Raw genomic sequence first — 18040 nt, 5'->3', positions numbered from 1 at the left:
CTAAGTTGAATAATACCTAAGTAGTTAGTACCTACAACAATTACATAAGTACATCACTTTTGAAATTTGGTACATATTTTGTTTAGACGCTGATATAGACTACCTTATCTGGCAATTCTGAAAATATTACATACTGTAGGTAATAAGGCGTGTCGAATTGATAACCTCCTTTTTTGAAGTCGGTTAAAAATTTACATGCTAATACAATTCTTAGCAAAATAGTTCTTACTGTAAGGCTTGAAACACCTTCTTTATGACAGTCAATATATTTTCTTTACTTCCTGAGCAGGATGACAAAATATAGTCGCTTTTACATAGAACATTTCTTCTTTAAAATTCCGATTTCTCCACATCATGGAGGTCCTAGACAAAGGGATTTAGATTTGTTCATATTGGCGTAGTTTGTATACAGTAACTAATAGATGACGCCCGTAACTCCGTTGCGCAAAAATTCATGTTTAGGTAAAGGTCAGCAAAAGTAAAGGTATACTTACCCAGCAAAATCGGTTGAGCGGTTTGGGCGTGAAGGCCTGAAGGGGTAACAGACAGTCAGACCGATAGACGCATTTACAGTATTAGCATGGATGTCCCGGGAATAGGATACTTGGCCCCCTTAAGCTCGAAATTCGCAATATGTACAATAAGAATCGAAAGAAAGGTTTCTTCAGATGGCCATGCTAACACGGCAGCTAGTCAGGGCCCCCGCTACCATATGTGCAATGTGTGCAATGAACACGGGTGCCATCCTCTAGGGGCGCCAAATTGTCATATTTAGGAGCGCCAAAATTAATGTCCCAAAAAATTTGCCTAAAGGGGCGCTAAAATCCTTTTTTTGCACACAGGCGCCAGTAGCCCTTACGGGGTCCCCGCAGCTAGTAAAGTTAAACTAAAAAAAGGAAAATAAATAAATGAGAGATTATCTACATAATACCTTTATTATATTAAACTAAACGGTTTGAAATATTATTAACTAAATGTGCTGCTGTTCCAAAGTAAAAAATATATTATAGCCCAGTCAAAATGCATTCGCTAGTAAGTAGTTTCGATAGGCAAGTTAGATGTCAAAAATGTATGGGATTTGACATAACGCATTGCAAGCGCCATGACACTTAGCGATGCATTATGTCGAATGACGAATCCCGTTAGTTTTCAACATTATGTACGTATCGAAACTAGCGAATGAGAAATAACTAAGGCTATTTTAAAACTCCACTTTGCGTGCAATTCATATAGTGATAATGATGGGTCGCCGTGCGCGAGCGCCGCGCGAGGGACCAATCATTGATGTAAACGAATCACTATATGAATTGCACGCAAAGTGGAGTTTTAAAATAGCCTTAGTTATTTCTCATTCGCTAGTTTCGATACGTACATAATGTTGAAAACTAACGGGAAAAAGTGATTCGCTTCGATTAATGATTGGTCTCCGCGCGCGAGCGCCGCTCGCGGGACCAATCACTAATCTAAGTGAATCACTATATGAATTGCACGCAAAGTGGAGTTTAAAAATTAATCATATTATGATTAATTATATGATTCTCCAAAGCGACCATTTTAGCCCCGCTGAGCTGTCGGGGTTCCTCGCACGAGAGGTCGCAGGCCGAGCCGCAAGAGTGGAGCACCTCATTCTTGCCGCATTCTCTGCCGGAAACTGAGGAATATATTGTTATCATGTTGTGGAAAAATAAGGTATAGACTATAAGTACCTAGGCACACATAAAAGCAAGTTGTGACGCATCCTTACTAATATTATAAAAGCGAAGGATCAGTCCGTCTGTGTGTTTGTCAGTTACTTATGTTACCTCTACACGCTGAAACGAATTTTGTAGTTGCAATTTGGTATGAAGGTAGTAGGTACCTATAACTTTAAGACTACGGTTAGGTACAGTTTACACGGTCAGTCTGGACTCTGGCATTAGTTCAGTCCATCAGTTGGTCAGAATCGTCAGAATGATGCTATCAGTGCCAATATGGCGACTTTCAAACGTCATTTTTACGTCAGATTTAGTTCTTTTCCCCCGCACAAAAACAGTTGGGTATCATAAGTCCATCGTTCTTGTAATTAATGGAGGTTAGTGGTTGCAAGCTAATATTATTAATATTTTTTAGGACATGCGTCTTTAGCTGTACAGATGCCCAAGTAGCGGACATAGCCGTTAATACACTCGCACTTGGCGCCCACACACTGAAGCGTGCAGAAGTTATTTGGTGTTTTACAGGTGGGCTCGCACGCGGACCCACAGGTGTTGTACCTTTCGTTCGGCCCACAATCCGCCCCTGAAACTAGAAAAATTGAGAAAACAAAATCAATAAAAACAAAGGACCATATAAGTTATCGCACGGTTTGCGAGTGGATCGGTAATCGGTTACGGCCTGCGCGCGCGGCGGTCACTAGATCACAGGCGTTTCGATCGCAGCGAACACGCGGCGGATTCGCGACGGATTTGCGGCGTACCCGGCTCACATCTAGCGAGAACCGCGCGCTGCAAATCCGTTAGTGTGATAAGAACCGATTTGAAACTCTAATAAGTTGCCAGGAATCAGCATGCAAAATATTAACCCGATGAAATTACAGTTCGACAAGGCTTTATTTGAACGTGGCGAGAAAAGGAACTAAACGCTTCTATCATAGAAAAACGACATTTTTGACATGTGTTTGACAGTTCTCCTTTACCAGCAGCGCTCCCGTCAATGTCACCCACGTTCAAATAAAGTCGAATTGTAAACCTGGCTTTCTGTCCCTCTCTGCTTACTTCCATAAAAAAGCGAAGAAAGTGTAGGTTTACTGTAAGTACGCTATTAGAAAAAAATATATATATCCACAGCCGAATATATAACCTCCTCGTTTTTTGGAAGTCGGTTAAAAATCCTAAAGAGTCGAGCAGTAGAGTCGTTGTCAGCCTGATTTAATTAGTCATTACATTAGTCGTGACTCGTGACTCGTGCATCGTGATAATACGTACGGTATTAAATAACCACTAAAATATTATAAAACACATATAAAATAATTAAATTAATATTTTATATTCTAAACAATTCATCGCGCACGAAGGGTTCCGTACCGTTATAAAGCAAAAAAAATAGGCAAAATATTATGTTTTTTGTGCAAATTTCGCCAAAAATTGGGGTTTTTGTACAGGAGCCCCCTTAAATTTTTATTTTATTTAAATATTATTATTAATTATTAAAGTACACAATATATAAATAATGCCTTTGCGAAAATTTCAAGTGCCTATCTGTTGCCAATAGGTATTAATATCGAGCAAAAAAGGCCAAAAAAATCTGGTTGTTGTTACATGTAGGATTGCCACCCGTACCACAGAATATATTGTTACGTGCTAGGGTTCGAAGGATTTGGAGAGAAAGACCTGCTGACTCTCTTAAAGACTTTATTCACTAAGTCCAAGTCACACAAGCACACACTAGGTCACAACACTTATCACTAAGTCCAAACACTAATCACTATTATTTTCGTAGCTCTCCCTAATATTGCCCGTCTAGAATGTCACACGTGTGACTTTAGGGGAGGGGGCCAGGCCCCCCTCATTGTTTATTTCCAAACCAACTAGCAACAGACTAGTTATAGCCACGATTAAACTACCATGGTCTTAACCAGACCAGTAGCTTAGACCCTTTCGAAAAAAAAAAAAAAAAAAAAACTAATCACTAGGTCCAATCACTAAGCACTATCACTGTCCTAGGTCGTAGCCAAGTCGTAGGTTTCACTGGTTCACTCACTATTGATCACTTGTGTTCACTCCGAAATCGCCTTGATGATCGCTCGAACCAAACTGAATTGCCGGGCCGTCTACATGCGGCTTTTTATATGGCGAGACGAATACAGAAAGTTCCCGATTCACGTAAACAAGTAAACAAGTGGAACTTTCTAGGAGGCTCGAGCATGTACCACAATAAACATAAACAACTAAACACGTAAACAAAATAAAAAGGTAAACACGTAATAAATGTTGGACTTTTCTAGAAGGTTCGCACCTCATGCCATCTAGTATTGAGTAGGGGATTTATGTTGTCGGTGTTCCCTCGATAAGTTTAGCTGGTTTGACGCTAGATGGCACTACATGACCGCATACCGTGTACCGTAACAATATATTAGTAGTACCCCCGTACTTTATTATAAAGTATTGTACGTTATTTCAGGCAATCGTACGAAAATAATGAAGTACGCAAAAATAATTTATTTCAAAATAGATGTCTCGATGAACCTCTCATCACCTATCTCCCAACATAAACCCTCCCTGGGCTTCCACGAATGTTTCAAGACCAAAATAAGCCAAAGCGGTTCAGCCGTTCTCGAGTTTTAAAGAAACTAACAAAGTACAGAATTCATTTTTATTTATACTTACAGATAATTTTATAAATTGTACTTTATTTTTATACTGTGTACGTTTTTTTCTCACCTAGAGTTATAGCCGATGTAAGTACTTTATTTGTAAAAAAAAAGGTGGCAACCCTAGTTGTATGGGATAGGGATACCCCTTAAATATTAATTTAATTATATTTCTAGTAACAAATACAAGTTATAGCGGCAACAGATATTATACACAATCTGTGAAAATTTCAGAAGTCTTATAGCGGTTCTTGAGATGCAGCCTGCGACACACAGACAGACAGACAAAGAAATCTTAGTGATACCCTTTTTTACCCTTTGGGTATGGAACCCTAAAAAACAGTGGACACAGTCAACAGACAAAAAACGGGATGGGGCACAACGTGATTCTGTTACATTATGAAAAAAGCGCCTCTGTGGTCCACCGTCCAGGGGATTAGAGCTTGGCTCTCGACTCGGAGGTCGTAACTCGTAGGTTCGAACTTCGTTTCCCATTTCCCGCGTTGGAAGAATGTTATTTCCATGTTTGGTCAGGAGTCCTAATTTAAGAACAAAAAGAGATACATATGCACCATGCATCGGATAGCAATGTAAATAGTCGGTCCTGCGCCTTTATACTAATCCAGCACTCTGGGAGTTCTGGGACCACTCTAGGGTCCACTGGGCTATAGAGAACAGTAGAGCCTCGATAGTCCGAACCCTAGCTAATCCGAATACCTCTACAGGGTGTAACAAAAATAAGTGATAATACTTTAGGGTGTGTACGTGTTCCTTGTAGAGAGTTCACTGTGAAAGTACCAAAAATTTTTTCACTTTTGTATGGGGAAACTCGTGACGCTCGGACCTTTGCCCGAACGTTTTGCTAAAAATCGTGAAAAACAAATTTTTTAGACCTTTAACCTTGGATAAAAAAATTCATAGCGGAGGGGATAGGGGAACTGTGGTAGACTTTCAAATATCATTTGTAATCATATTCTGATCTAAGCAATATTACCGAAGGCGGCCAGTTAGAAAGTTTAAATAAGAAATACTTTTAGTTTTGTATGAGTAGTTTAAGTTTTGCATGATTAAAATATAGTTTTTATTGTCATTAGCTTTGCTTTATTGCCAAAAATGCCTTTAAAAAATTCTACATACTTATTATAATCCGAACGCTGCGTACATCCGAACAGGGTGTATACAGGGTGTAACAAATAAGTGATAATACTTTAGGGTGTGTACGTGTTCCTTGTAGAAAGTTCACTGTGAAAGTAGCAGCGCTGAAAGACGAATTTTTTTTTTCATTTTTGAATTGGGAAACTCGTGGCGCTCGGGCCCTGGATACAAAAGTGAAAAAAAAATTCGTCTTTCAGCGCTGCTACTTTCACAGTGAACTTTCTACAAGGAACACGTACACGCCCTAAAGTATTATCACTTATTTTTGTTACACACTGTATTTTGGGTGTTCGAACTATCGAGGCCGTACTGTAGCTGGTAAAATAAAAGTAACTATTGGAAGAGAGAGAGCACTTGCCACTTGGGCACTTTAAACAATACTCCTGCGTATAAACCAGGCCAGGTGGCCTGGTTTCATTTAACACCTTCACCGGAACAGAAGGAACAAGTGGAAGACATAATTTTTAAATACGAGTTTCGTTAAATAAATTAAGGGAAAAAACGGTAACGCTTACCATATCCCATCATAAAGCACATGAGGAGCCCAAAAAGAACGAATCTGACGTCCATCTTGTAAAAGTGCGATTATCTTTTTATTGTTGGCGAAATTTTTAAGACGAATGTATTTGCTGATATCTTTTATAGTCACTACTATCAATAGAACAGTAGTGTCTGGGTCTATACAGACGGACCGCATTTCAACTGCAATCCAACCGCAAATTGCAGTTCAAGTGCAGTTTGAATGCAGTTGACACGACTGCAATAGAACTGCAAACCAAACGCGCAGTCGGATTGCAGTTCATTGCAGTTGGCGTGCAGTCGGGATGGTGCAGTTTAGATGCAGTCGGTATGCAGTTCACACGACTGCACGCCAACTGCAACTCAACTGCTCTTTCAACTCGAACTCAAAGTTTCTTCACTACACAAATAAATATTTACGGGGAGCTCCCATTACCCATACAATAAACGTAATTTTTTGTGGCCTTTTTGTTTAAAATCAATAATGGCAGTCGGTAGGCACTTGAAATATTCATAAAATCTTTAATTAAGTTTGTACTTTATGCCGCCCTAGCCCACATTTATGTTTTGTTAAAGTTCGGGAAAAAAATACAAAAGTAAGAACTGATATTTTTTGTATTCAGGTAAGCATTTTCCAAACATAGGTTGCAGCATGCGTCTTTAGTAATGTAAGATCGTAAGACGAGTCCAAGTGAGATATGTAGCACTCAATTTTTTTTCAGGCGTATAGGAAGTTTAAAGATGGTATTCCAAACGCTAGAAAAAGCCTTTCATTTGTCGATGTATTAAAATTTTTAGCTCTTACTTCAATAAATTCTTAACAAATGTAGCAAAAAATTTTTGGTCTATTTTACACCTTTTTTGGAGATATACGTTTGAGAGTACCTACTTAACTTATCATTTCTCTAAATAATTAGTGCGTGTAACACTTCTTTCGTTACAACCCTGAAATCCGCCCAAACCCTTTTATCTTGGTTACGACGAGCGTTAATCTCTAAAAACTTTGCAAAAATCTTAAATAGTTTTATTTAGCTTAGCTGCAAAGCAAACTTTCTTTTTTTTTTTTTAATTGTGTTTTTGGTTTATTTTCAATGTAAACAATCGGATGAGGGTCACCGCAGATATACAATTTCAAGTTCGCCAACTATCGTACAACTAAATTGCGTAGTTTCACAATTTAATTGGACAACAAACTATATAATAGCCACCTATAGTTATTACTATGCGGCTGGCGTAGAGTTCTCGAACTCTACAAGCGATACTATGTACTACAATAATGAAGATAAAGTTTAAAATCATATGACGCTGAAAGTGCTCGCCTCGCCGCTGCCATTCCGGTGTAGCGCGGCCCTTACGTCTTATGGTGCATAATTTACTCTATTGAATAAAAATACAATAATCTTATAAAACAAAATATTTATTTAAATAAAAAAAATTTAAAAAGTTACACTATTGACATATTATATACATACCTATTTATAATACAAAAAAACATTTTCATTATCAACTTAACACTTCAACTGTGGCGGCCATATTATTGCAAAAATAATAATTATTATTTTTGCAATAATATTACAAAAGGGTCAAATTTCAAACCTCGTAAGTGTGTTTTAGAGCCATGAGAGGTGACCAGGCCAGGCCCCCTCATTGCTTATCTTCAAACCAACTAGCGACAGACTAGTTATAGCCACGATTAAACTACCATGGTCTTAACCAGACCAGTAGCTCAGACCCTTTCGAAAAGAAAAAAAAGGGTGGGTCGACAGGGCACGGAAACATCCGAAGTTTAAATTATGAACATAAACTGCGTATTGCATAGTAGTAGTGCAATAGGTACGTAGTTTATATTATGTTCTTAATTTAAACTTCGGATATTTCCGTATCCTGTCAAGTGTCAGCCCACCCTGCCCGGGGCAGTTCGATGCCGAAAACGATATTAAATATGCGTACGTTTAAATATGTATAAGCTTCTTGGATATGCCCTAACAGCAAAACCGTGGCATCTTTTTCAAATGTTGCAAAGACAATGACACACGCACACATTGTCTAGAGATAATGCCTGATGCCTTTAGAATGGAAATTTTGTAAAAAAAAAAGTGACACACATATATATTATAATAAAATTGTAAGTACATGCAAATCACAAACAGTGACTACAAACATAAAAATTACAATGTAAAGTAAAAAAATGTAAAAAAGTGTAAAGGCATATCCTAAACTATATACAAAAAATAAAAATACACGATCATTCTAACCTTCCACTCTGTTTTCATACAATACCAATCATACGAATGTGACTTAGCAATCACAATATGCGAATGTGAGTTTCTTACGCCGGTTCTCGCCGGGTTGGTTAATGGTTACCTACATTGTGCAAGTTTCTTACCCCGGTTTTTCCCGCCGTAGTTGTTTATGAAAAATTGGTATTATGGTGCAGGTGGTGTATGATAAGCTTTAAAGCAATCCTCTACACACAATGGCACGTGACAGGATTCGCAACAATAGGCGGTTCTTATGTTTTTTTTGCCATTTTTCAGGCAAACAAAGCAACGCTTCCTGCTTTTCCGGCCTGCTGAGGCGCTCTCTGTTGATTCCAATAACACAGGCCAATGTGTAGAGAGGACAAATCTATTGGGTTGAAGGTGCGTAGATCTAATGCTAGACGCAGTATGTCTACGGCCTTGCGGACAATGTGATAGATGTTTTGAAAGGATGGTATCTACAAGCTGAAGGCGGAAAGCTAAATGATCAACGGTTTTATGAGTAGATGACTGTACAAGAATGCGAGAGTTGAGAATGGATACATTGAGAAGGCGTTTGAAAAGTTTCATGTACCATTTTTTGCAACGTTTCCTTTCTAATAAATAAGGCTCCAACATCTGATCTTTTAAGTCTACACCCCCCATGTATTTATTGTAGTCCAGCACCACTTGTGGTTTAAAGGGTATTTTCCGAGATGTTGGTCTAGAAGTGACTGTAGGCAAGGCTGTAAATGAACCATGACAAGTGGAAATCATGGTCACTCGTTTCTTGTCTTGCCATGATAAAACAGTGACATCGCCTGAATGTCTGGCGATGTACTCTCCCCTATTAAGAGGAGCCTTATTTATTACAATGGGAACATCGCGATCGGAAGATCTCAAAGTACCAACGCAGTCGGTACCATTGAGCTTCAGAAATCTAGCTAATAGGAGTGAATTGTACCAATTGTCCATAAACAATCTATACCCTTTGTTTAGTAGGGGACCGATGAGCTTTTTTACAACAGCCGCGCTTTTAGGCACTCCGGGCGACTGCTCCAGATCTGTTGCAGATTGTTTACCGGTGTAAACGATGAACGACCACAGGTAACCGGTGGTGCTCTCACAAAGCTCGAACGTTTTGATCCCAAACTTAGAAGCTTTGTTCCGAATATACTGTTTGAAATTCAATCTGCCTTTCCAGAGTGTAAGGCTTTCATCTATACAAATGTCTTTACTTAAAATATAATTTGATTTAAAAGCTGAATTTAAATGTGTTAATATTGGTCTCAAACGGCGTAATCGGTCCAAGCTTCTGGCGCCAGTGTTGGAGGGATTTTGGTTATCCATAACGGGGTAGGAATCAACAAAATGTAACGCTCTACTTAACATTTCATACCTTTTTCGTGTAAAGATGCGTCTGAAAACTTCCGTTTTCAAGAGAGGATCGACAGAAAAACAACTAGTAGCAGTTGGCATTCTGATGATCCCCAACATCATCCAGAACGAAAAGAGGCATAAAATTTCGTGCAAATTTGTGGGAACCCATTCAGCCTGGAATGAAGCAGAAGAAATTTTCGCAGCATAAAGGTTCGTTTCGGCCACTATTAAATCTAAGACCTCATCGCTCCAATAGGAACGAAAAGCGTCATAGGCAGAATCGAAATACCGAACCGAACCAGTACGCTTTGGCCGAAAATTGTGTTCTTGACCTTCAAAGGTATCCATAGGATACCATTCAAAGTCAAGGTTCTGGCGTTCCAGTCTATAGAGAGCATCGGCTCCATCACTGGCGTCGACAAATTCATCCTCATCTTCGCTCTCACTAGCGACCCTTCCTCGTTCAGTACTATCGACCACGGCATCACCTTGCAATCTCCTCTGTCGTCTCCTCAATACATCCATCGCCAAACTTAACAATTCAGGAGGAACGTCGTCATCGTGGAGCCATATTTCACGGAGTGGCTGTCCCGTCTGCCACTGACGTCCTCTACTATGGCCCCGGTTCGGATACCCACCCCCGCGTACACTCTGTCCTCGCACACCCCTGACTCCCCTTCGACCACCCCTTCTCCCAGTCGTTCCTCTTCTATTGCGTTCATCTCTTCCACGCTCACCTATTACATACAACGGGTGGGTATCCGGGGCAAAAAACTCGTCGCCCGGCGTCTGTTCGTCGAGCGGTGTACCAAACTCGTCGAACATCAGAACCAGGCCCTCTGCTGGCACCGTGATAGTAGCACTATGACAGCAAAAAAAATAGAATTATTGATTTATACGCAGGTATAAATTATTCGCAAACAACACACAATGGCACACTTACGATTCTGACGAAAACGGCAATGGCGATCGTGACCTCTCGCGGGACACCGCTCGTCGTGGAGGCGTCGTTGGGTCGTTCTGACAAAAAAAATTTAAAAAATTAATGCATTGAAGAAATCCTATATAATCACTATCGTAAACCTAACACAATAACCAATGCATACCATTCGCGACAGCCTCTCGCGGCGCTCCGGGGACGTGACAGAGTGTAGTGGAGCCTCGACCAGTGAGATGTCTCTATCGCTATCTTCACCCTGGGCCAACATAAAAAGCATGAATACATTATAACCCATAAGTTTTATTTTATATATTTAAACGAGCAATTATTGTATATGTTACGCTCAAAGACCGAAAACGCTCAGTGATCGAAAAAATGGCTCACAACGCGCTGTGGTAATAGTGAAACGGCCACGACGCGTTCTGGTAATCACAGAAATACCACAAAGCGAAATTCGTGTCGTGGCTGACGTGCTATTCGACCACAACGCGTTCTGGTAATCGAGAAAAGCCATGACGTGTTGTGACCCTAATGAAAACGGCCACGACGCGTTCTGAAACCAGGCCAGTTACGCAGGAGTAATTTTATAGTGCCCAAGTGTGTGCGCAATACACAAGAGCACGTTGCGCACACACTTGGGCACTATAAAATTACCCCTGTGTAACTGGCCTAGTTTCATTGAAACCAGAATGCTCTTGTGTATTGCGCACACACTTGGGCACTATAAAATTACCCCAGTGTAACTGGCCTAGTTTCATTGAAACCAGAATGCTCTTGTGTATTGCGCACACACTTGGGCACTATAAAATTACCCCTGTGTAACTGGCCTAGTTTCATTGAAACCAGAATGCTCTTGTGTATTGCGCACACACTTGGGCGCTATAAAATTAATCCTGCGTAACGTGCTCTTGTGTATTGCGCACACACTTGGGCACTATAAAATTACTCCTGCGTAACTGGCCTGGTTTCAGAACGCGTCGTGGTCGTTTGCATTAGGGCCACAACACGAATTCGCGTCGTGGCCTTTTTTAAATGCTCAGAACGCGTCATGGCTTTTCTCGATTACCACAACGCGTTGTGGTCGAATAGCACGTCAGCCACGACACGAATTTCGCTTTGTGGTATTTCTGTGATTACCAGAACGCGTCGTGGCCGTTTCACTATTACCACAACGCGTTGTGAGCCATTTTTTCGCTCACTGAGCGTAACATATATATAATATATACTAGCTATTTGACCGAGCTTTGCTCGGTATTCGATAAATCACGAAGAAAATAACATTTTCTAAAAATTATTCCTAAGCTAGATCGATTTATCGCCCCCGAAACCCCCTATATACTGAATTTCATGATCGATCTAGCTAGGAATCATTTTTAGAAAATGTCATTTTATTTTTTAGGGTTCCGTACCCAAAAGGTAAAAACGGAACCCTATTACTGAGACTTCAATGTCTGTCCGTCTGTCTCCAGGCTGTAACTCAAGAACCGCTATAGCTAGACATCTGAAATTTTTACAGATTGTGTATATCTGCTGCCGCTATAACAACAAATACTAAAAACAAAATAAAATTAATATTTAAGGGGGGCTCCCATACAACAAACGTGATTATTTTTGCCTTTTTGGTCTATATCAATAATGGTAACAGGTAGGTACTTAATTTTTTCTCGAATTCTTTACTTATATGTATTCTGTAATATTTAATAATAATATTAAAATAAAATAAGAAAAACATTAAGGGGGCTCCCATACAAAAAACACAATTTTTGGCCTAATTTTGCTCTATAATGGTACGGAACCCTTCGTGCGCTAGTCCGACTCGCACTTGACCGATTTTTTATCGAATACCGAGCAAAGCTCGGTCAAATAGGTAGTGAATATTTATAACCACATACTATATAATTGGCCAAAAAAATCACGTTTGTTGTATGAAAGCCCCCCTTAAATATTAATTTTATATTGTTTTTAGTATTTGTTGTTATAGCGGCAACAGATATACATAATCTGTGAAAACTTCAACTCTCTAGCTCTTACCGTTCTTGAGTTACAGCCTGGAGACAGACATCAAAGTCTCAGTAATAGGGTCCCGTTTTTACCCTTTGGGTACGGAACCCTAACAAAAACCATTATCACTTGATGGCCAGCCCTCGTGTTGCAAGTTTCATACTAAGGGTGGGTTGCACCAACTTACTTTAACTTTAAGACTGGGTTGCACCAGAACCGTGGGTAAAGTTAAATTTTAAGTTAAATGTATGGTTATAGTTAAGGTAAATTTATCTTTAAGTTTATCCTTAACTTTGCCCGGAGAAATTGACAGATGACAGCTGATCCCACAAGGTTATAAATGCGCGTGGGCGCTGCTGGTAAAGGACAACTGTCAAAAATGGCGTTTTTGTATGATGACAGCGTTAGTTCCTTTTTTCGCCACGTGGATTTAAAACCTTGTCGAGCTCTATGGTTATGGTTAAATATGGCGTCTTGATGGCGTCCATTTTTAACTTTACCCAAAGATTTGACATTTTGCACTGTAGTCAAAGTTAAAGTTAGTTAGTGCAACCCAGTCTAAGTACAATGCAAAATGTTAAATCTTTGGTTAAAGTAAAAAATGGACGCGACATTTAACCATAACCATAGAGCTCGACAAGGCTTTAAATGCACGTGGCGAAAAAACAAAAAAGGCCATTTTTGACAGTTCCCCTTTACCAACAGCGTCCCCGCCCACGTGCATTTAAAGCCTTGTCGGACCAGCAACGTCCTCTGTCAAATTCTGTAGTTAAAGTTAAATGGGTTACCAACCTCGTCTTCCAGGTCCGTTTCAATCATCTCTGATCCATCGGATTCACCCTCTTCATAAGATAGTTCGACCTCATCTTCATATAAGAGCTCGAGGAAATCTGCAGGTGCCACAGGTGGATCCTGATCGGCGCGCCAGTTTGACATGCTTTATAATACAACATAAAACAAAAAATAAATAATAATAATAATAATAAAACACTTTATTGTTCACAAATACCAATACATTGCACATATTACATGAATTGCCATTTGCCATTATTATAAAAAATAAATAAAAATAAAATAAGCCTTTATTCAGACACTTACATTTGTTTCTTTTACATTTCTATACTTTATACATTAATTTTTCTTAACTAAATCTGATTGCCTTATGGCAAAGGCCTCCCCTAAACTCTCCAACAATTGTCTATCCATAGCCTTCCTGCTCCATGTGGTACTTTTTTTTTTTTTTTGCTATTGATTTTATCTCATCCTCCCATCTTTTCTTTTGCCTTCCTCGTCTTCTTTTTCCTTCTCGTGGGTACCATAGAGTGACATCTTTAGCCCATTTGTTTTTTCTATTTCTTATAATATGTCCTGTCCACTACCACTTTAGTCTCTTACGGCCATTCCCAATATTTGATCTATCTCTGGTTTTGCCCTACTAGAGATAGGAATAGCTCACAATTGACATAAAATATAAGTATCTAATGTCTAATGTGAGCTATTCCTATCTCTAGTAGGGCAAAACCAGAGATAGATGAAATATTGGGAACGGCCGTTAACCGTATATGTCACATCTGTTACCCCAGTTTTTGTCCTTATTTCTGTCAGTTAAATTTTTTCTTTTAGTTTGACGCTTAACATACTCCTTTCTATGCTATTCTGACATACTGTCTGGCAGCCATATGTCATGCATGGCAATATGCAGGTGTTAAAGATTTTCTTCTTGTCTGTCATTGAAAACTGGGGATTTTTCATTATCTCTTTAAACGACCAGTACCTCTTCCAGGCATTGTTTATTCTTAAATCTATTTCTTTCTGTATGTGATCTTCTGGTGAAATTATTTGACCTAAATATGTATATTCGTTTACATATGCTATTGTGTTGTTATTTACCTTTATCTCCTTCTGTTCTCCATTTATCATCAATTTAGTTTTTTCTGTATTCATTGAAAGACCCACTATTTCGCTCTCGTTTGCTAGCTGCTGAATCATAATTTGTAGATTTTCAGGTGTTTCTTCAATAATAATTAAATCATCTGCAAATCTTAAATGGTTAAGTTTTTCTCCATTTATATTTATTCCATACTTATCCCAGTCTTACTTCCTAAATACCTGTTCCAGCACGGCCGAGAAGAGCTCAGGCGATAGTGGGTCTCCCTGTCTTACTCCTTTTTCAATTCTGAATTCGTTTCCTACTCTTTCTGTTTGTATCTTAGCTATGGCATTTTTATAAATTTTTCTTATGACCTCTATATATTTTCTCGGGACACCCTGATTTTTCAAAGCTTCCCATATATATTTATGTTTTATGGAGTCAAATGCCTTGTTATAGTCAATAAAAGCCAAGTTATATATTTTGTTATACTCATTATACTTTTGTACCACTTGTCTTATTGTGTGTATATGATCTAGTGTAGAGATGTCTCTTCTGAAACCGGCCTGTTCTTTCGTTTGGTTCTCTTCTAACGTGTTGCTTATTCTGTTTAGAATTACTTTGGAAAATATTTTGTACAAGTTAGGTATTAAGCTCACTGGTCTATAATTGTTTATTTGATCCTTGTCTCCTTTCTTGTGCAGCAGTACAATAGTGGATTTTGACCATTGTTCTGGTATCTCCTCCTTTTCTAAGATTTCGTTAAACAAGTTTGTAGTGAATTTGATTATTGATTCCAAACATCCTTTTATTATTTCGTTCGATATTTGGTCGTCTCCTGGTGCTTTAAAGTTCTTTTGTGACATAATTGCTTTTTGAACCTCACTTTCTAATATGGCTGGAGTTTTTTCTTCTTCCGTTACAATTTCTTGACAATCGTCCATTTTACTTGTATCTTTATATAGATCTCTATAAAACTCTGTTGCTATTTCTGTGATATGATTTCTAATAGTTGTCTTTTTCTTTTCTTTATTTCTCATATTTGGTATCCATGTTGTATTTTCTTTTAGTTGTTTAAGAGCTTTCTTATTTGCCATTATTGATATAGAGCAAAAAAGGCCAAAAAACACGATTGTCACATATAAACAGAATAAAGTCCTATCAAAGAGGTATTGAAAGAAGCTTTATGGGTATAAAACTTAGAGATAGGATTAAGACCACAATCGTTAGGAAAAAAAACAAAGGCCAGAGACGCTGTTAAACAAATACTATCCACGAAATGGAAATGGGCAGGCCATATTCAAAGAACGACCGATGAGAGATGGACACAGCCTGTGACTAGCTGGAGCCCTACATACAAAACATGAAGGCGTGGTAGGCCAGCCAAAAGGTAGAAAGACGACATCACAGAAGTAGCTGGAGTCCTATGGACGAGACTGGCTTGAGACAGGAAAAAATGGCTAAATTTGGAGGAGGCTTTTACCGCCATAGGCTTATATAGATTAAAAATATATGTAACATATTATTAGGAGAAACAAAGTAAATAAATGAGAAAAACTTTTATCAAGGGATAGTAAAAAGCTTAAAATAAATAATAAATAAAGGCTAAATAGCTATAAGCATTTAGCATTAACTTCGAAGCATTAACCATTTAATTAGTATTTAATGTCCTACATTGCAAAATTCTGATCTGAACACAAATATGTGCTTATTTTAACAAAATGTAGTATAGTTAGGTACCTCTTCACACCCACACAGCTTTTAATCAATTTTTCTGAAATTTGGTATGGAGATACGTTGCTCCTTAATTTAAATATATGTATATATATTTAAACAAGCAATACTTGTATATATATATTTATAATTGGAATCTCGGAATCGACTCCAACGATTTTCATGAAATTTACTATATAGGGGGTTTCGGGGGCAATAAATCGATCTAGCTAGGAATCATTTTTAGAAAATGTCTTTTTATTCGTGTTTTGTCGATAATCGATAAACTGAAAAATATTACTAATAAATATTACATCTAATAGAGTAATAATACTATTTTGTGAGCAAATAATTGCTTTAACGACACAACAACAGCTAAAACTATTCCAGCAGATGGCATTGTTAAGTAACACAAAGTCAATGAGTGTTTGCTATACCGAGCAAAGCTCGGTCATCCAAGTACTTAAGGAGCAACATATCCCCAGTTAAATTTCATGTAACTCGGGTTGAACTCCAGTTAACTAGATGATTTCCAATTTTCAATTGAATGCTTTATTAAATTTTTACCAGTTTATTTGATGCGAAGCTGAGAGATAAATAGTTAAAAAATTGGAACCGACAAATGATATTTTTATCTGTTTGAATTCTTTAATTTTTTTGTATTACATATTTATAGTAATGTAAGTAAAAAAGAAAATTACTGTTTGAAATAGAATCATTTATTTATGTTTTTTTGACAGTTTACAAACTCGAGTCAGAGAGAATTCATCTCGAGTGGGATCAAGTTACACCCAACTCGAGTTATAATTACTCGAGTCGACCATCACTAGCTAATAGCTATTAACAGCAGTGTTTCCACAATGAGGGGAAATCCCCTTTTTGAGAGGAAATTAGGGGTCCAGAGGGGAAGAAAAAGGGGAAAGACTATAAAAGGGGAAATTGCGTGAAAGGATACTGGAATTCTTCCTACTTCTCCTAATTTTTCTGATTAATTTCGTTGCCGGTTCCAAGAAAGCTTTAGCATGTCCCTCGGCACCCCACGGGCTCCCTGAGATCATATTAATGGGTTTTCGTGGTTGGATACTGTTGTAGATCCTACCGACACAGGAGATACAGTGGTGGAAATGTGTGAGGGATTTAGTTAGTAAGTACTTATACTAGTGCCAAAACTTAAAATAATTTCTGAGGGGAAAATAGTCCTAAAAAGGGGGAATCTGAATTGAGGCGTGGGGAATCGAAATCATTAGTGGAAACAGATAACAGCAGCCAAGACCCAAGTTCAAACTTCAAAATGGCTTCGGCCGGTGCGGCGATGGGCGCGGCGGGCCGCGGGACGCCGATTTGAATGCATTGTACGTCAAATTGATTTTGGTTATTTTACTAAAACTTGCCATAATATGACGATAAATAGTTTTGTAGACGAGTTATATTTACTTATTAAGGCTTTTTACTTCATTTAAGTATTTACAAGCATAGTAGGAAAATCACGTCTGAATCAGTCCCATAGAAACCAATTTTTTCGAGTGAAATATGTTATTACGATGTATTTCTTTCAAATGATCATCTAAAAATACTTATAATGAGTAAAATAAACTATGCACTAAATAATACAAAAGTAAGTACTTACATTCCAGAAAAACAGCTTAAACTTCGAAGTCCGAACCAACGAATACTATACTCACAACTCACAAGGAGGGTCCGAACTAACAAACACCAAACAACACCAAAGTTACCAAGTAGCAGGTGGGTGAAACTTTCGAACAAAAAAAATTTGGTTCCAAATTTAAACGTAGCAACTAATTTAAGTTGGAAATCTGTGCAATTTTTAAGCAAGATCGACTGTGATTGGTTCATAAAAAAGACGAAGAAGAAGT

General features: G+C 38.3%; 1 protein-coding gene across 1 annotated transcript; it reads right to left on the bottom strand.

The window, feature by feature from the left end:
- Positions 1-8400: 8400 nt before the first annotated feature.
- On the bottom strand, positions 8401-17827 carry LOC121735162 (piggyBac transposable element-derived protein 4-like). Its single transcript, XM_042125842.1, has 5 exons — positions 17794-17827; positions 13376-13520; positions 10749-10838; positions 10586-10662; positions 8401-10504 (listed from the first exon to the last, which is right to left on the bottom strand). The coding sequence occupies exons 2-5, from the start codon at positions 13517-13519 to the stop codon at positions 8449-8451; spliced, it is 2367 nt and encodes a 788-aa protein (XP_041981776.1). The 5' UTR covers position 13520; positions 17794-17827; the 3' UTR covers positions 8401-8448.
- Positions 17828-18040: the final 213 nt, after the last annotated feature.

The sequence above is a fragment of the Aricia agestis genome, chromosome 17 (genome assembly GCF_905147365.1).
Source record: "Aricia agestis chromosome 17, ilAriAges1.1, whole genome shotgun sequence".
Classification (NCBI taxonomy): domain Eukaryota; kingdom Metazoa; phylum Arthropoda; class Insecta; order Lepidoptera; family Lycaenidae; genus Aricia; species Aricia agestis.
Note: the sequence above shows the minus strand (reverse complement) of the source record. Positions and strands in the feature narration are given on the sequence as shown.